General features: G+C 47.7%; 1 protein-coding gene across 1 annotated transcript in view; it reads right to left on the bottom strand.

Moving 5' to 3' along the window:
• LOC120994307 overlaps nt 1-20,469 on the bottom strand; it is a 64,761-nt gene that overhangs the window by 4,014 nt on the left and 40,278 nt on the right. The window contains exon 5 of the mRNA XM_040422771.1: nt 13,150-13,338. Within this exon, the coding sequence (XP_040278705.1) occupies nt 13,150-13,338 (189 nt within the window). The remainder of the gene's footprint in view (nt 1-13,149; nt 13,339-20,469) is intronic.

The raw sequence follows: 20,469 nt of genomic DNA, 5'->3' as shown, positions 1-20,469 counted from the left end.
TGACTAGGTGAGTCATAAGGCTTGGCAGCACCTATCCACAGCAATAAACGGAGTGAGCCACCATACCTTTTATCTACAATATTACATCCCTGCCCCGCGAGTCCATGCCCCCACGAGTCCATGCCTCGTTTAATGCATGACAATATCCTGGTGGCCTTAGAAGCAGCTGATTGACATTGTGCTGTAATTTAACCTACCATCCACAAGGACACCCAAATCCTTCTCTATAAGTGACTCTCCCAGTGCTACATCCCCTAGGACATATGAAGCACAGAGATTATTACTACCAAGATGCAGAACTTTACATTTATCCACATTGAACCTCATTTGCCAAGTTGATGCCCAATCACTCAGAGTGTCCACGTCAGCTTGTAGTTTATGGTCATCTTCCATAGACTGTACAGTTCTACACTGATTAGGGTACTTTCACACTAGCGTTTTTCTTTTCCAGCACTTAGTTCCGTCAAAAGAGCTCAATGCCGGAAAAGAACTGATCAGGTATATCCCCAGGCATTCTGAATGGAGAGTAATCCGTTCAGGATGAATAAGGATGTCTTCAGTTAAGTCATTTTGACTGATCAGGCAAAAGAGAAAACCGCAGCATGCTACAGTTTTATCTCCGGCGAAAAAAACAGAAGACTTGCCTTAATGCCAGCATTTTTTCCCTTAGGAATGTATTAGTGCCGGATCCGGCATTCAAAATACCGGAATGCCAGATCCGTCCTTCCAGTCTGTGCGCAGACCGAAAAAAAAGGTGAAAAAAATAAATGTAGGCGAACAGTAGGTGGGGAAGATATTTCTCCCAATCCTTCCTACTCTCCACGAAGGCCCGAAGTAGCTGCTTTAGGGTCCCGTTAAATCTCTCTCACAGCCCGTTCATTTGGGGGTGGTAGGGTGCGCTCTGGAGGGTTTTAATACCACAGAGGCGCCAGAGCTGCTGGGTCAGCTCGGTGGTGAACTGATTTCCTTGATCAGACAATATATCCTGGGGAAATTTTACCCTAGTGATCACCCGCAGTAAGGCATCAGCTACCGTGTCAGACTGGATATTGGATAGATGAATGGCTTCCGGATGGCGTAATCCACCACTGTAAGAATATACTTCTTCCCAGTGGCACTGGGGCGGGCCAGTGAGCCAATAATGTCTACTGCTATCCGGCTAAAGGGTTCCCTAATTATCGGCATGGGGTGCAGAGAGGCTTTTGGATGATCCCACGCCTTTCCTACCCTCTGGCAGGTCTCACAGGTCTGGCAGTATTCTCGTACCTCAGTATTCTCGTACCCCCTACATGCAATACCAAGACCCCCGGGGACGTATCTAACCTCGCAAACTTGTGAAACTCCGGAAGAACCCGACTCCACAGCATTCCTCTCATCCCCAACCAGCGAATCACCGCTACCTCTCTTGGAAAACCCAATTGTCTTCCGTCTAGCCTGACCACTGCTAGACACTTCAGTGGCCGCGCCGATCCGAAAATACTGACCCCAAACAACAAGGAATCTGTATCCAACCCTTTTAAACAAGCTCGAAGTACCGCGATAAACTGGCAACGAGAAATAAACGAGCCATCTTCATGAACCAACAACGGTCCATCCCCCCCAATCTCTCGCACCCCAAACTCCCTAAGACACCAAACCGGGCACACGGCCGACCCAACCACCTGATATAAAACCACCCAACAACCCCGACCCAACTGATCCGTTTTCGACCTCTGAATACAAAATTCCACCCTATCATTAAATAAATACACATTCTCTCTCTAATGCCCAACAGCTCAGCTCTTAGTCGGACTAACCAATTCCCCAATGCGCAATGCCCCAAAGAAAGCAAAAGAAGGTCAACTTAAACAACCTAACCTCACCAACTGACACACAAACCCGCCCCAACTGTTCCAATATATCTACCAACAATGCGAAGGAAATAGGCCTATGATGATCCACCCCCAGCGACCGCCTCCTCCAACCCTTTAATGCCTGCAACACCCAAAATGATTTTGTCACATCCGGTGTAGCCGACACTTACAACCTAAAGTGACCCCTGCCATAAATGTATTTATTCCGGACACCGACCACCCCTCCTCTCTGCAGTGCCCCACAAACAGCAACATCAAAGCCCCTTCCTCTAACCCACACCCCTGAAAATGCTGCCTCCATACCTCCCATAACCCTGATGCATTATCAAATGCCGCCCAGGTTCCCGCCGACAAGGATCCCCTCACCATTCACCAACTCTCCAACCGACCAAATGAAAGATTCCACAGCTCCTGGGGAAAGCTCGCTACCTGCTCGTCCGCCTCTGGTGCAAGCACCTGAAAACGATCCCATTGAAAACAAGACAAAGCATCCGCAATTGAGTTACTAACCCCAGGCACGTGGGTCGCTACTACCCAAGCATTCAATGATAAACTACCCAAAACCAAATGCTGAAGCAAGCACACAACTGGCGGTGACGAAGCCGAAATGCGATTAATGGCCTCCACTACACCCAAGTTGTCACAATGGCACCTTCCTGTTTCGGAAAAAATCCCCCCAAATGGACACCGCCAATACAATGGGAAAGAGCTCCAACAACACCAAATTCTTCACCAAGCCTTCTTTTTGCCATCGCATCGGCCACTCCCCTACACACCACCGACCTTGCAAATATGCCCAAAAACCGTCCTCCCCCGCCGCATCAGTAAACAAGTCCAGATCTGCTGCCAACACCCCCTCCGCCATCCATAAAGACCGACTATTATGCCTTTCTAAAAAGGATGCCCACACCCTCAAATCGTCCCACAGTTCCTGATTAAGCTGCACAAAGTGATGAGGAGCCTGAACCCCGGCTGTCGCCAGGGCCAACTTCCTACAAAAAATTCGCCCCATGGGCATAATACGGCACGCAAAATTAAGTTTACCTAATAAGGACTGCAACTCACGAAGCCGCATTTTTTGGCACCCACACGCAGCCGACACCTCCCGCCGAAGATCCTCAACTTTGTCCTCAGGCAATCTGCACTCCATAGCCACAATATCTATGGCTATCCCCAAAAAACTCAACACTGTCGTAGGGCCCTCCTTTTTTCCGACGTCAAGGGAACTCCAAAAAGTTGCGACATGGCTTTGAACGAATGCAACATCACGGAGCATCCCTTCGAACTCAGTGTCCCAGTGAACAAAAAATCATCCAAATAATGGATAATAGGACCCCAACCCGACCACTCTCACGCCACCCACTCCAAAAATGTACTAAACGTATCAAAGTAGGCGCGCGAAACCGAACAACCCATAGGCAAACACTGATCAACAAAAAATTCCCCATCCCAAAAACAACTCAGCATGTGCTGACAATCCAGGTATACCGGCAAAAGACAAAATATCCACCTTATCCAACAAAGCTCCATGCCCATAATTCCAAACCCAACGAACCGGCTCGTCGAACGATGTTTACTCCACCAAACACAACTCCGGCGCAATCCCGTCTTTAACCCCTTAAGGACTCAGCCCTATTTCACCTTAAGGACTTGGCCATTTTTTGCAAATCTGACCAGTGTCACTTTAAGTGCTCATAACTTTAAAACGCTTTGACTTATCCAGGCCGTTCTGAGATAGTTTTTTCGTCACATATTGTACTTCATGACACTGGTAAAATGAAGTCAAAGTTTCAGTTTCTCTACTTCTGTAATACATAGTAATACCCCCAAAAATTGTGATGACTTTACATTCCCCATATGTCTACTTCATGTTTGAATTATTTTGGGAATGATATTTTATTTTTTGGGGATGTTACAAGGTTTAGAACTTTAGAAGCAAATATTGAAATTTTTCAGAAATTTACAAAAACCCAATTTTTAGGGACCACTACAGGTCTGAAGTCACTTTGCGAGGCTTATATAATAGAAACCACCCAAAAATGACGCCATTCTAGAAACTACACCCCTCAAGGTATTCAAAACTGATTTTACAAACTTCGTTAACCCTTTAGGTGTTGCACAAGAGTTATTGGCAAATGGGGATGAAATTTGAGAATTTCATTTTTTTGCCTAATTTTCCATTTTAACCCATTTTTTCCACTAACAAAGCAAGGGTTAACAGCCAAAAAAGACTGTATCTTTATTGCCCTGACTCTGCCGTTTAAAGAAACACCCCATATGTGGCCGTAAACCGCTGTACGGGCACACAGTAGGGCGTAGAGGGAAAGGTGCGCTGTGTGGTTTTTGGAAGGCAGATTTTGCTGGACTGGTTTTTTGACACCATGTCCCATTTGAAGCCCCCTGATGCACCCCTAGAGTAGAAACTCCCTAAAAGTGACCCCATCTAAGAAACTACACCCCTCAAGGTATTCAAAACTGATTTTACAAACTTTGTTAACCCTTTAGGTGTTGCACAAGATTTAATGGAAAATAGAGATACAATTTCAAAATTTCACTTTTTTGGCAGATTTTCCATTTTAATAGTTTTTTTCAAGTAACAAAGCAAGAGTTAACAGCCAAACAAAACTCAATATTTATGGCCCTGATTCTGTAGTTTACAGAAACACCCCATATGTGGTCGTAAACTGCTGTACGGGCACACGGCAGGGCGCAGAAGGAAAGGAATGCCATACAGTTTTTGGAAGGCAGATTTTGCTGGACTGTTTTTTTTGACACCATGTCCCATTTGAAGCCCCCCTGATGCACCCCTAGAGTAGAAACTCCAAAAACGTGACCCCATTTTACAAACTACGGGATAAGGTGGCAGTTTTGTTGGTACTAGTTTAGGGTACATATGATTTTTGGTTGCTCTATATTACACTTTTTGTGCGGCAAGGTAACAAGAAATAGCTTTTTTTGGCACCGTTTTTTTATTTTGTTATTTACAACATTCATCTGAAAGGTTAGATCATGTGGTAATTTTATAGAGCAGGTTGTCACGGACGCGGCGATACCTAATATGTATACAATTTTTTTTATTTATGTAAGTTTTACACAATGATTTCATTTTTAAAACAAAAAAAGTTTTAGTGTCTCCATAGTCTAAGAGCCATAGTTTTTTCAGTTTTTGGGCGATTATGTTAAGTAGGGTCTCATTTTTTGCGGGATGAGATGGCTGTTTTATTGGCACTATTTTGGGGTGCATATGACTTTTTGATCGCTTGCTATTGCACTTTTTGTGACGTAAGATGACAAAAAATAGCTTTTTTTAAACCATTTTTATTTTTATTTTTTTACGGTGGTCACCTGAGGGGTTAACTCATGTGATATTTTTATAGAGCCGGTCGATACGGACACGGCGATACTTAATATGTATACTTTTTTTATTTATGTAAGTTTTACACAATGATTTAATTTTTGAAACCAAAAAAATCATGTTTTAGTGTTTCCATAGTTTTTTCAGTTTTTGGGCGATTATCTTGGGTAGGGTCTCATTTTTTGTGGGATGAGATGACGGTTTGATTGGCACTATTTTGGCGTACATGCGACTTTTTTGATCACTTTTATTACCTTTTTTGGGAAGTAAGGTGGGCAAAATTTAAATTTTCTCATAGTTTTTATTTTTTTATTTTTATGGCATTCACCGTGCGGGGAAAGTAACATGACCGTTTTATAGATCAGGTCATTACGGACGCGGCGATACCAAACATGTGTAGGGAATTTTATTTTTTTCATTTTTATTTAGTGATAAATGTGTTTTTTGATTTTCACTTTTTTTTCACTTTTTCTTACTTTTTTTTTACCCAGACCCACTTGGTTCTTGAAGATCCAGTGGGTCTGATATCTGTATAATACAGTACAGTACAATATATATTGTACTGTACTGTATTTTACTTACACTTTGTCTGAACAGATCTATGCCTCTAGCATAGATCTGTTCAGCACCATGGACAGCAGGACGCCTGAGAAGGCGTCCTGTTGCCATGGGAACCTTCCCCGCTGCAAAGTTGTGGCCATAACTTCGCAGACGGGGAAGGGTAAGGACTGGGGCTCCCTCCCTCTGTCACCCCATCCTGTCGGGGGGCTGCAAAGGCACAGCAGCCCCCCGATGGGAGAGGGAGGGAGCCGCATCTTACTGTTAACTCTTTCCATACAGCGGTCCGTACAGATGTGCTGACACCCTGGTATACCCATTAGAAGCCAACGATCATTCAGCGGGAGGCGGGTGGGGGATCGCGATCCCGCCTGCCGCACCGCCCGCCTCCCGCACCTCCCGCACCGCCCGCACCGCCTGCAACACCCCCGATGATACATATATATTTGTGCCACACTAAAGTTTCTGATCGCCGCGGTCAGGGACCGCGGCGATCAGAAACAGCAGAAATCGCAACAAACCGCAGGTCTGAATTGACCTGCGGTTTGCTGCGATCGCCGATACGGGGGGTCATATGACCCCTCAAGCGTTGTGACAGGATGCCGGCTGAATGATTTCAGCCGGCATCCTGTGCGGATTAACCCCTGGGGCGCCACAATCTCACTTTAAACTCATGACGTACCGGTACGTCATGGGTCCTTAAGGACTCGGGATCCATGCCGTACCGGTACGTCATGGGTCCCTAAGGGGTTAACCGAACCTCCTTTTGGAAATTGAAGGTGTTGGATAAGGTGAAATTTATTAGGCTCCCTCTTCGGCACGACCCCCGAAGGTGACACCCGCAGATCCTGCATCGTCAAGTCCCAGAAGGGGCCTGCCATGTGACCTAACTCCACTTCTTTCTTCAATTTTTCAGTAACCACCCCTGGAAGCTCCCTTGCTGACCTCAAATTCTTCCTCCCTTGCCAAAACTCACCTTCCATGAACAGGATACAAAAACCCTCCCTAAAACCTGTCAATAGAAACTAGGCCACCTTCGCATTTGGGTATGTATTTATAAAGTGCACCATCTCGGTTACCCGAATTGGCGTCCGCCCCTTTTCCAGCCGCATCACCCCAACCCTTTCCTTTACGACACTTGAAGCACCTCTGCGCTCCATGATTCCCACTGCATGAGGAATACTTGTGCTTAAATTTGCCAGGATTTGGCCAGGATCACAAACACCTGCAACCAGTTGGAAAAAGTCAGCGGAATCAAATGGTACTTCCGCTTATCCTCCTCTTCCTTCCTCCTATCCTCCTTCCTATCCCTATCTAAATTAAACTGTTCTAGCGGGAGTAACGAAAATATGTTCACATACTCCCCTTTCCAAATGTTTTCCTTCACTTCCAGCATCAAGTGGGCTCCCCCAGAGGCCCTTCAAAGCAAACATATTCCTCTCCTCTCGCTGCGTCATCCAAACGTGGCTCCCCCCAGTTATTTTCCCTCACCCCTTCTCTCTCCCTAACCCCATCCTTATCCGCCGACCCATGTAGCGATGCCCCTGCTGACCCACTGGCCCCCATACCCACAGCCTCACTATCCACCGTCCCTCCTGCCACCACTGCCCCACCACTACCCGGTACTCCTGACCCTTGGGAACCCCAAGCAGCCACCGGTGACCCCGTCCCTGACCCCATACTTACCAGCCCATTCACCAAGTCCCGTAACCCCAATAACAACTCCCCCAGCCTGCCCACAACGGACGCCCCTGGGCCAACCCAACCCCAGGAGCCCCCTCAAGACAAGCAACCGTTAATAAGGACTCCCTGTGTGTCTCACCTGGCTGCGTAGATGCTGTGATTCCACCAGCCGGATCGCGAGGTTGTGGAAATTGACCGGTGCTGATCTCTCCTCTGGCTGTCCTCAGATCTTCAGCACCACCTGTGGCCCCTCTTCCTGCTGCTGCTGCCAGAGCCTGCACTTCCGCAGCTCCGCTACTAGAGGCCGCCCTTGACACATCAGGAGCCGACTCTGAGCCAGCCACGAGCTGCCCGAGGACTGAACCCAGCACAGGGCCGCCATCTTGACCCCGCCGTCCTGCAGGAGCCCGGACCTCTCTCCCACGCCGAGCAAGGTGAGCCCAGCCTGGCCCACCTGCAAATCCCGATACCGCTGTCGCAGGCGCAGCACTATGAAGTGCCTTTTGCGCTGTGGCATCAGAAGAATTTTGATATCTCTGACTTTTAGTTTATTCAGACTGTCTATTACTCTGTTATTCCTCTAGCGCCGTTCTATGGAAACAGTAGGTTAAAAGAGCACACCAAATGCTTCAAATAACTTCTTTATTAACTTAAACTTTTCTTCATATAATACTGCTGCCTCCGCAGCAGATAGTCCATGTACAAAACACATGTTGAAAAGATATCACAAAATGGCGGTATGCATAAGATGGTGGTTCAACTGTTCAATCTTGTCATTCAACAAAAAATGGTGGATATATTTCTCTCTTCAGTATCTGTACTCTCACTTTAAGTTATTTAAGCACTTTATGATCTCTCTGAGAGGTATATCTGAGATTTAACAGTTCTGCTGGCTAAACTGGGTTTGCAGATTGCAGTAACTATTTGCAGATTGGTTGAGTATAATCTGGTATGGTTGTATGCAATTTGGATTGCAATATGCAATTTGAATTTGGATTCTGCTTTGTAATTTGCAACTGTAGCTTGCAATTTGTAGCTTGTAATTTTCATTTGCAATTTGAACTTGGTGGAACTGTAAGTGAACACATAACTGGTTCAGTATACAAAAAAGTAGCAGCACACTAGTAAATGCACTAAGACTGGGTGAACAGGTGAATGTGTGAACAGGGTCAAATACATGACTCCAATACTTACTATTAAGCAGGGAAGAAGCTCTTAGCGCATATAGTTGAATAGTAAGTATTGGAGTCATGTATTTGACCCTGTTCACACATTCACCTGTTCACCCAGTCTTAGTGCATTCAGTAGTGTGCTGCTACTTTTTTGTTTTTCTACATTGTTGCCTGGTAGCTTGCACCTGCAATTGCCTCTGGAGGTGCTGTTCCGCTTTTTTGTATGTATGGTTCAGTATACAGTTCTAATCACTATACTAACAGTAGGAACATTATATAACTGTTTTAAATACCTATTTTGGCCTCTCTGTTTCCATAAAAACACAGCTCTCAGTGGAGTGAATGTCTCTTCAGCTCCTGTCTGGTGAATAATGATTCTAGCAGCTCCTGCTAGGGGAATTCCCAGACAGGCTGTGTGTAAGGCTGGCTGTGATTGGTGAAAAATCTTGCTGTGTGAGAAGCTGTCTGTGATTGTTGCCCAGCAACAACAGATTAACACTATGCTTTCTGTTGTTTCTGCTGTGTCACTGAGCTTACCTTACACTATAAAATTAATCTTAAAGGCATATTATCTTTTTCTGCTTCTGTGAACACAAAATATAACAGTTATATGACATCCAAAACATGATGTCACAGTAAATAACTCTGCTTTTACTTCTTTACTTTAAGAACAGTGAGACTATGGACTCTTTACTGTAAGAGCAGTGAGACTATGGACTCTTTACTGTAAGAGCAGTGAGACTATGGACTCTTTACTGTAAGAGCAGTGAGACTATGGACTCTTTACTGTAAGAGCAGTGAGACTATGGACTCTTTACTGTAAGAGCAGTGAGACTATGGACTCTTTACTGTAAGAGCAGTGAGACTATGGACTCTTTACTGTAAGAGCAGTGAGACTATGGACTCTTTACTGTAAGAGCAGTGAGACTATGGACTCTTTACTGTAAGAGCAGTGAGACTATGGACTCTATACTGTAAGAGCAGTGAGACTATGGACTCTATACTGTAAGAGCAGTGAGACTATGGACTCTTTACTGTAAGAGCAGTGAGACTATGGACTCTTTACTGTAAAAGCAGTGAGACTATGGACTCTTTACTGTAAGAACAGTGAGACTATGGACTCTTTATGGTAAGAGCAGTGAGACTATGGACTTTTTACTGTAAGAGCAGTGAGACTATGGACTCTTTACTGTAATAACAGTGAGACTATGGACTCTTTACTGTAAGAGCAGTGAGACTATGGACTCTTTACTGTAAGAGCAGTGAGACTGGACTCTTTACTGTAAGAGCAGTGAGACTATGGACTCTTTACTGTAAGAACAGTGAGACTATGGACTCTTTACTGTAAGAACAGTGAGACTATGGATTCTTTACTGTGAGAGCAGTGAGACTATGGACTCTTTACTGAAAGAGCAGTGAGACAATGGACTCTTTACTGTAGGAGCAGTGAGACTATAGACTCCTTACTGTAAGAGCAGTGAGACTATGGACTCTTTACTGTAAGAGCAGTGAGACTATGGACTCTTTACTGTAAGAGCAGTGAGACTATGGACTCTTTACTGTAAGAGCAGTGAGACTATGGACTCTTTACTGTAAGAGCAGTGAGACTATGGACTCTTTACTGTAGGAGCAGTGAGACTATAGACTCCTAACTGTAAGAGCAGTGAGACTATGGACTCTTTAATGTAAGAGCAGTGAGACTATGGACTCTTTACTGTAAGAGCAGTGAGACTATGGACTCTTTAATGTAAGAGCAGTGAGACTGTGGACTCTTTAATGTAAGAGCAGTGAGACTATGGACTCTTTACTGTAAGAGCAGTGAGACTATGGACTCTTTACTGTAAGAGCAGTGAGACTATGGACTCTTTACTGTAAGAGCGGTGAGACTATGGACTCATTACTGTAAGAGCAGTGAGACTATGGACTCTTTACTGTAAGAGCAGTGAGACTATGGACTCTTTACTGTAAGAGCAGTGAGACTATGGACTCCTTACTGTAAGAGCAGTGAGACTATGGACTCCTTACTGTAAGAGCAGTGAGACTATGGACTCTTTACGGTAAGAGCAGTGAGACTATGGACTCCTTACTGTAAGAGCGGTGAGACTATGGACTCTTTACTGTAAGAGCAGTGAGACTATGGACTCCTTACTGAAAGAGCATTGAGACTATGGACTCTTTACTGTAAGAGCAGTGAGACTATGGACTCTTTACTGTAAGAGCAGTGAGACTATGGACTCTTTACTGTAAGAGCAGTGAGACTATGGGCTCTATACTGTAAGAGCAGTCAGACTATGGACTCTTTACTGTAAGAGCAGTGAGACTATGGACTCTTTACTGTAAGAGCAGTGAGACTATGGACTCTTTACTGTAAGAGCAATGAGACTATGGACTCTCTGCCTGAGAGTGATGGTGAGTTCACTAATAGAGTTCAGCAGTGGCCTGGATGTATTTCTGGAGTGTAATAATATTACAGGCTATAGCTACTAGAGAGGGGTCGTTGATCCAGGGAGTTATTCTAATGCCTGATTGGAGTCGGGAAGGAACTTTTTACCCTTAAGTGGGAAAAATTGGCTTCTACCTCACAGTTTTTTTTTTTTTCCCTTCCTCTGGATCAACTTGCTGGATAACAGGCCGAACTGGATGGACAGATGTCTTTGTTTGGCCTTATAAACTATGTTACTAAAGGTCTTTTTTGAAAATGCATTTTTAACTGCAAATAACAGAGTAAACAGACATCTTACATTGCATGATTCTGAAATTAAATTGACAATAGCAGTGTTCACAGTGTTTGCATAAGGAGAAGGACATTTAATTGCAGAAACCACGCTTGAAATTTTGCTATAACTGTTCTGTTCCATAATTTGTGTCACTATGCACCAAATCGGGACTTTTCATTTGGGAAATTTGTAGGTTTACTTTAGGCCTCATAATAAAATGTCTGGAATATATGAGTTCAAAACCAAATGTGGCAGTGGTGGTAGTTGTGGTGATCCATGTGGTGGTGGTCATGGTGGTCATACCCGTACCCATGATACTGTCTGGGAGCAGAAACAGTGGCGGTTGAGGCAAATAAAGAGCAGGGAGTCAGGAGAGAGACCAAGGAGCTCACCATGACAAATCACAGTCTAATTAAAGTGGAAGGGACTGAGGGTGAGATGTCATTGTCATTATCAGTTACTGCTTCTCCCACACAGTCTCCTCCTTGCCATTGATAATGGAATGTGTGGCCAGGAAACAATTTTACATGCCCACCGATCTGCAGGTGCGCAAGCTTAACTCCTACCTGGCCAAGTTGCTGGTGGTGAAGTTGTTGCCGTACCACTTAGTAGAGTCTACTGCCTTTAGGGAGCACCGCTACCACAACTACTACTACTACCACTACTACTGCTATTACTACACTACCACCCATAGACAGCCGATCTACTGCCTTGTCTGTTCCATGCTATGCTGCATCTGCTGCCTCTACTATTGCGGTCACGTACCTCTAATACCTTACCATTTCCACATCCACACTGCACTGCTACTACTACTGCTACTACCACTACTACAACCAGTACAACTACTAGCACCACTAATACTACTACTACCACCACTAATACTATTATTATTACTTCCACTACTACTACACCTACTACTACTATTATTACATACCATTACTACTACTACTAGTACTACCCCTACTCCTATTAGTACTCCCACCTCCCCCCTCCACATCCACACTTCTGCTGCTCCCAATTAAAATAATGTTTTTAGGTTCGTTCACAACAAGACTCTCTTCTTGATAAGGAACAATTTTCGTAAGCTTTGGTATATGAAGAACACATGTGCCTGCGCGGTGTGATATTAAACACGTGTTATGTTACCGCCGTCATGGGTGTGTTTCTCCACATGTATGTCAGAGTCACTCAGACATCATTTACTATTGCTGTCATTACGTTCCAGAGCTTGGGGAGGGGGGAGGGGAGAAAAAATTCATAAAATATAGATGAAAAGGGATTCTTAGTCCTAGGAGACTAGAGGGGGTTGTATACCAACTTTCAGGGCAATTGGAGCTAATTTGGTTTGGGTAGATTCGATTAGGGACTGACCTGAACTTTTTGAAAAATTAGGCGAATCTGAATCAAACCTGAAAAGGTTGTCACATCTGTATTGTAAACCTATTGCCTCCCTCTCACTGTGAACACTCAACCCCCTGATCTGGATTCTGTCTTACTCCGTCTCTCCTGTGTGTGACCCCACGGTGGTTGGGATGACTATGTCCCTCATGATTGGCTGTACTAAAGGGAGGGCCACCTACAAGGCATCATGGGGACGCTTGCCGAGCCGACAGTTTGAGTGATTTCCTGTGAAATGAATTGAAAACTTTATGGAAATGTGCGACAAATTTGGGATATGAATTGAGGTGAATTCATGGAGATCACATTCAGTAATGTTAGTAAGAGTGGTCTGGGCTGTGACAACCTCTCCGAGAGGACATGCATGTGGTGCCAGCAGCTGTTCCTCTAGTATAAAGTCTGTGGGTACATACTGTAGATGACCTCTGGGGTCACGGTGTGTGATGGTTCCTCGCTGTCACCTCTGTTCTCCTTGCTACTTCGGTTGCTCAGGAATCTTCCCAGCACCACGAAGGTGATTACACTCAGGCAGAAAACGGTCATCATACCGATGAAGATGACTGCCGACACCGAGAGATTCCGACCACTGGTGGCCTCAATTTCTGAAACAAAACGAGAGAGAAGTGAGGAGACCTCGTCTTACAGGAGCTCACCTATAGGAGGTCCTCTCCTCCGGTACATGAGAAATCCCACACGTCCACACCAGTAATCCCAGCTCAGTCACTGTGGGCACCACCATCCACGGGGGCCCTATAGTGTTTCATCCCTTTATTATATCCTTTTACCCCCAGAGGAGCTTTCTCTTTTGCTCAGTGGCGAATGGACTCTGAGTGAGGTGTAGAAGTGGGGGAAGGGAGGTGACAACTGCTCATGTTCTGAGAGACAATATCAAAGAGCCAGAAAAATGGTTTAATGAAAAGGAAAAACAATAAAACAGAAGGTTGCGCTTTTCAGAGCCAATGAACCTTACATCGGAGGAGCGACGGCGCGCAGCGAAGCCCCTTACATCAGAGATGTCACAGCCCGCAGTGACGCTACTGGCATCAGAGGTGTGACGGCCTGCAGTGACGTTCCGTACATCGGAGAGGTGACGGCGCGCAGCGATGCTCCTTACATCAGAGGTGTGACAGCCCGCAGCGACACTCCTTCCATCAGAGGTGTGACGGCCTGCAGTGACGTTCCGTACATCGGAGAGGTGACGGCGCGCAGCGATGCTCCTTACATCAGAGGTGTGACAGCCCGCAGCGACACTCCTTCCATCAGAGGTGTGACGGCCTGCAGTGACGTTCCGTACATCGGAGAGGTGACGGCGCCCAGTGACACTCCTTACATCAGAGGTGTGACGGCCTGCAGTGACGCTCCTTAAATCAGAGGTGCGACAGCCCGCAGTAATGCTTCTCACATCAGAGGCGTGACAGCCCGCAGCGACACTCCTTACATCAGAGGTGTGACGGCCCGCAGCGACACTCCTTACATCAGAGGTGTGACGGCCCGCAGTGACGCTTCTCACATGGGAGGTGTGACGGCCCGCAGTGATGCTCCTTCCATCAGAGGTGTGACAGCCCGCAGCGACACTCCTTACATCAGAGGTGTGACGGCCCGCAGCGATGCTCCCTACATCAGAGGTGTGACGGCCCGCAGCGATGCTCCCTACATCAGAGGTGTGACGGCCCGCAGTGATGCTCCTTCCATCAGAGGTGTGACAGCCCATACCGATGCTCTTTCCATCAGAGGTGTGATGGCCCGCAGCGACGCTCTTTAAATCGGACATGCGACGGTGCGCAGCAACCCTCCCTACATCAGAGTTGTGACGGCCCGCAGCGACTCTAATGAAATCAGAGGTGTGATGGCCTGTATCGACTCTCCGTACATCAGAGTTGTGACGGCCCGCAGCGATGCTCTTTAAATCAGAGGTGTGATGGCGCGCAGCGACACTCCTTACATCAGAGGTGTGACAGCCCGCAGCGACGCTTCTCACATGGGAGGTATGATGGCCCGCAGCGATGCTCGTTCCATCAGAGGCAGGCGCGTAGCGTGGGGGGGCCGTCACACCTCTGATGTAAGGAGCATTGCTGAGCGCCGTCGCCTCTCTGATGTAAGGAGAGTCCCTGCGGCCGTCACATTTCTGATGTATGGAGTGTCGCTGCAGCCGGTCAAACCTCTGATGAAAAGAGTGTCACTGCAGGCCATCACATCTCTGTTGTAAGGAGTGTCATTGCGGGCCGTCACATCTTTGATGTAGGACTGTTACATTATCTGTACTCAGAAAGTTACCACCATGTTATCTGTGGCGTTACATAGGACTACTACATTATCTGCAAAAGGGGCGTGTCCACAGGTTGGGGGCGGGCGCAATACATGGCTAGCCCCGGGTGCTGGCAACCCACACTACGCCACTGATCAGAGGTATGACGGCCCGCAGCGATGCTCCTTACATCAGAGGTATGACGGCCCACAGCGATGTTCCTTACATCAGAGGTATGACGGCCCGCAGCGATGCTCCCTACATCAGAGGTATGACGGCCCGCAGCGATGCTCCTTACATCAGAGGTATGACGGCCCGCAGCGATGCTCCTTACATCAGAGGTATGACGGCCCGCAGCGATGCTCCTTACATCAGAGGTATGACGGCCCGCAGCGATGCTCCTTACATCAGAGGTATGACGGCCCGCAGCGACACTCCCTAGATCAGAGGTGTGACGGCCCGCAGCGATGCTCCCTACATCAGAGGTGTGACGGCCCGCAGCGATGCTCCCTACATCAGAGGTGTGACGGCCCGCAGCGATGCTCCTTACATCAGAGGTATGACGGCCCGCAGCGACACTCCCTAGATCAGAGGTGTGACGGCCCGCAGCGATGCTCCCTACATCAGAGGTATGACGGCCCGCAGCGATGCTCCTTACATCAGAGGTATGACGGCCCGCAGCGACACTCCCTAGATCAGAGGTGTGACGACCCGCAGCGATGCTCCCTACATCAGAGGTATGACGGCCCGCAGTGATGCTCCTTACATCGGAGGTATGACGGCTCACAGCGACACTCCCTACATCAGAGGTGTGACGGCCCACAGCGACACTCCTTACATCAGAGGTGTGACGGCCCGCAGCGATGCTCCTTACATCAGAGGTGTGACGGCCCGCAGCGATGCTCCTTACATCAGAGGTGTGACGGCCCGCAGCGATGCTCCCTACATCAGAGGTATGACGGCCCACAGCGATGCTCCTTACATCAGAGGTGTGACGGCCCGCAGCGACACTCCTACATCAGAGGTGTGACGGCCCATAGCGACACTCCTTACATCAGAGGTATGACGGCCCATAGCGACACTCCTTACATCAGAGGTGTGACGGCCCGCAGCGATGCTCCTTACATCGGAGGTATGACGGCCCGCAGCGATGTTCCTTACATCGGAGGTGTGACGGCCCGCAGCGACACTCCTTACATCAGAGGTATGACGGCCCACAGCGATGCTCCTACATCAGAGGTATGACGGCCCACAGCGATGTTCCTTACATCGGAGGTGTGACGGCCCACAGCGACACTCCTACATCAGAGGTGTGACGGCCCGCAGCGATGCTCCTTACATCGGAGGTGTGACGGCCCACAGCGACACTCCTACATCAGAGGTGTGACGGCCCACAGCGACACTCCTACATCAGAGGTATGACGGCCCGCAGCGATGCTCCTTACATCGGAGGTATGACGGCCCACAGCGACACTCCTACATCAGAGGTATGACGGCCCACAGCGACACTCCTACATCAGAGGTGTGACGGCCCGCAGCGATGCTCCCTACATCAGAGGTATGATGGCCCGCAGCGATGCTCCCTACATCAGAGGTATGACGGCCCACAGCGATGCTCCTTACATCGGAGGTGTGACGGCCCGCAGCGACACTCCCTAAATCAGAGGTATGACGGCCCACAGCGATGCTCCTTACATCGGAGGTATGACGGCCCGCAGCGATGCTCCTTACATCGGAGGTATGACGGCCCACAGCGACACTCCTACATCAGAGGTATGACGGCCCGCAGCGATGCTCCCTACATCAGAGGTATGACGGCCCACAGCGATGCTCCTTACATCGGAGGTATGACGGCCCGCAGCGATGCTCCTTACATCGGAGGTGTGACGGCCCACAGCGACACTCCCTACATCAGAGGTGTGACGGCCCACAGCGATGTTCCTTACATCAGAGGTGTGACGGCCCGCAGCGACACTCCTACATCAGAGGTATGACGGCCCACAGCGATGCTCCCTACATCAGAGGTGTGACGGCCCGCAGCGATGCTCCTTACATCAGAGGTATGACGGCCCACAGCGACACTCCCTACATCAGAGGTATGACGGCCCACAGCGATGCTCCCTACATCAGAGGTGTGACGGCCCGCAGCGATGCTCCCTAGATCAGAGGTGTGACGACCCGCAGCGATGCTCCCTACATCAGAGGTATGACGGCCCGCAGCGATGCTCCTTACATCAGAGGTGTGACGGCCCGCAGCGATGCTCCCTACATCAGAGGTATGACGGCCCGCAGTGATGCTCCTTACATCAGAGATGTGACGGCCCGCAGCGATGCTCCTTACATCGGAGCTATGACGGCCCGCAGCGATGCTCCCTACATCAGAGGTGTGACGGCCCGCAGCGATGCTCCCTACATCAGAGGTATGACGGCCCGCAGTGATGCTCCTTACATCAGAGATGTGACGGCCCGCAGCGATGCTCCTTACATCGGAGCTATGACGGCCCGCAGCGATGCTCCCTACATCAGAGGGGCGAAGGCTTTGTTCCTATTCTCCAAGTTAGTGTTACTCCTGAGTGTGAATGGCGTCACTGCCTTGGAGGGGGGCTTACTTCTCCCCTCTGCTACGTCTCTTCTCAGCCATGGTCAGGGAACGTGTCATCTATATTTTTACCCTGCTTTACTCATAGATACTGAAACATATTGTGGTTCATCATTGTTTAAGTCTTGATTTCTTATTCTGTTTCCTGAACATGATTACGTGGCAGCCATCTTGCCTGAGGCGCTAGTACCAGCATTTAGAAACAGGCTTTATAGCAGCGACACAATGGTCAGGAGGGGACCCCATTGACTTCTAAAGGAGAGTGTTCTAGGCATGCTCTGTGACCTGTGCAGAGGTCAGGAGGGAGCTGATAATCTGTGAATGGTGGATCCTGTCTTATCTATATAGAGGTGATATCTGTCAGTGTAATCCTGCCTGTGCTGATAATGAGATGACAGCATTGTGAGCATGCTCTGTGACCTGTGCAGAGGTCAGGAAGGAGTATATATGCTGTGAATGATGGATTATGTGTAGGGATGAGCGAACCCGTGGTTGGCCAAACTTCAGGGGACGTCCCTGGGCTGAGGTATTATGGAGGGTGAGTGCAGGGATAGGATAGACACTCCAATACTCCCCATTTCTGCCCTGTGTACACCAACCTTCATAACCATATCAGTGGTGGGCGATTCTGTATTTATCACTAATTTTTGATCATTATCTGTTTCACATATATTCACTGGTGAACACGTATATGTGGTATTATTTTTCAATTAAGAACTAAGTAAAAGTTAAGTTTTAAGAGGGTCAATTTTGCTGGAACCTTACATATTTGATGATCCCATTATAATTTATTTAACAATTCAGCTGGACATTCATCCAGTTCAGAACTGCAAACCCAACTCTACATCATGTTTACTAAGCCCAGGATTATCTGACTATCCTCTTGACCACAACTTCTGTACTGCATTACTGCATACCCAACCCTCCTACATCATATTTATCAAACCTAGGATTATCTGGCTACCCTCTTAAACACAGCTTCAGCACTGCAAGTCCAACACTGCTACATCACACTTGCTGACAAAAAAGAATGACATATTTAGCTCTGCTACGTCACCATTGCCGAGTCCTGAACTCCCTGGTTACTTGCTGCTGTAACACTGACACATCCAGCTCTGCTGCATCATTGTTGCAGACTCCTATGATTATTTCTATATGATTATTTCTCAAAGCCGTATCTCCCACTTCCCTATTATCTGTTTCCCCTTCTGCAGACGTTATCCAGAGAGATGACTGTAGTGTACGGGGACTGTAATGCCCGTCACTACACAAGTGTCACTTGGTGTGCTGTCGTCCCTCCTTAATTATGGGGAAGTTGGTATATGTCATCTTTATAAATTGTCATGTAATGCAATGCTATGTATTTCCCTGTTACTGTGACACTTGCATGTACAGGCCTGCTAGGGGTGTCATTCCAGCTTCTAGTCACTAGAGGGAGCTAGAGAGCCCTAGTTTATATAAGGCCCAGACAGGGAAGTGAAAGTCAGTCTAGTTTAGAGTTCAGAAGTTTCTAGAGCCTGAGGAAGCTGAGAGGGAGACAGAGGCAAAGCGCAGAGAAGCAAGAGGTACTCAAGATAACAGAGGAGGTACTTTATAAAGCTAAAACCAAGGATATACGCCAGAGTTAAGGTATTGGACCTTGGAGAAGATTTGCTATGTTCCAGGATCAGTCAGAGATAGAGTGCAAGCTCCTGTACTGCAAGTCCTGTGTGTTTAACACTCTGTAGTCACCTTGCTCAATCTGTATTGCCTGCATCAACCGTATTGAAAAATCAACTGTATGCAAAGGAACTGTGCTTCCGTTAATGTCTCTATGAAAACTACTAAAGTTGGAGTTCTGTTTTAACATCACGGTGTTCCTCATTTATTCCGGCTATCAGCAAACGGCGTGCCACCGTTTAATTGGCACTGGCGTCACGAACATTTTCTACCATCACCTGCCCATGCAGAGAGTCAGCTGTCTCAGGTTAGTGTCATTGCACTACTACACCCAGAAACTCTATTACACACAACTTGAGTACGCTGCACCTCTCTTTTGGCGTCACGAACAGGATACGCACGCTTTATAGTGCAAGAAGCGTGAACTTTGTGCCTTATACAGTTGCCCTGTGACCAAAGTGACATATTGCCTGTTTTATTTAAAGTGGACTTTGTGGACTGAAAATCCTACTCAAAGTGTGCCTAAAACCTCCAAAAAGCGCTGTGTAGTGTTGCGCTACCAAGAGGAAGAAAATCGCCGCATTGGAGTGTAGTTTTGTGGACTTTTTACAATCCTGCTTGCTGTCAGTGAATGGACAGCGTTTTGCTAAAGATGGCCGCTGAGGCTACTGAAATAACTGCTGCGTCATCTTCATCCCGAAAAAGCAGGAAAAATTGGCGCCTTTCTGAGGAAATAGCGGGAAGGAGTTCAAGGTCAGGCGCCACTGCTTATCTGGACATTTGCATGTCTGCCAGCATGGACACCGCCTTCCATATACTGGAATACCTGGGGGGCGGCCTCCCAGTGCGAGGGGAGGAGCTGGCTGAGTTAATTGACGCGACCCTATCGCTCTCCAGAGAAGGATCGAGCATGTTGGAAAGTGAACAGAGCGCTGCTGCAACGTCCGCACCTGAGATTGCAAAGATGTCTGATATTGGTGTAGAGCCAGAGGAGGCTCCACCGGCCTACTCTCCGGGACCGGAGAAACCCGCCTGCCGCCCAAGGGAGAAAGAACCAGAGCCCTGCTATGGCTCGTAGAGAGACTTCTTTCAGCCCTCTTTCAAATGGTCCTCACTAATGGCGGAGATCCGGGAGGCCGCTATAAAGCGGAATACCAAGACCAAGATCTACTACGAAGAGTTGACTAAGACTATCCATGAAAGACACACCAACACCCAACCCCGCCTGGA

This window comes from Bufo bufo, chromosome 3 (assembly GCF_905171765.1).
Source record: "Bufo bufo chromosome 3, aBufBuf1.1, whole genome shotgun sequence".
In the NCBI taxonomy this organism is placed as follows: Eukaryota; Metazoa; Chordata; class Amphibia; order Anura; family Bufonidae; genus Bufo; species Bufo bufo.
The sequence above is the reverse complement of the archived record's forward strand: the minus strand, read 5'-3'. Positions and strand labels throughout refer to the sequence as shown.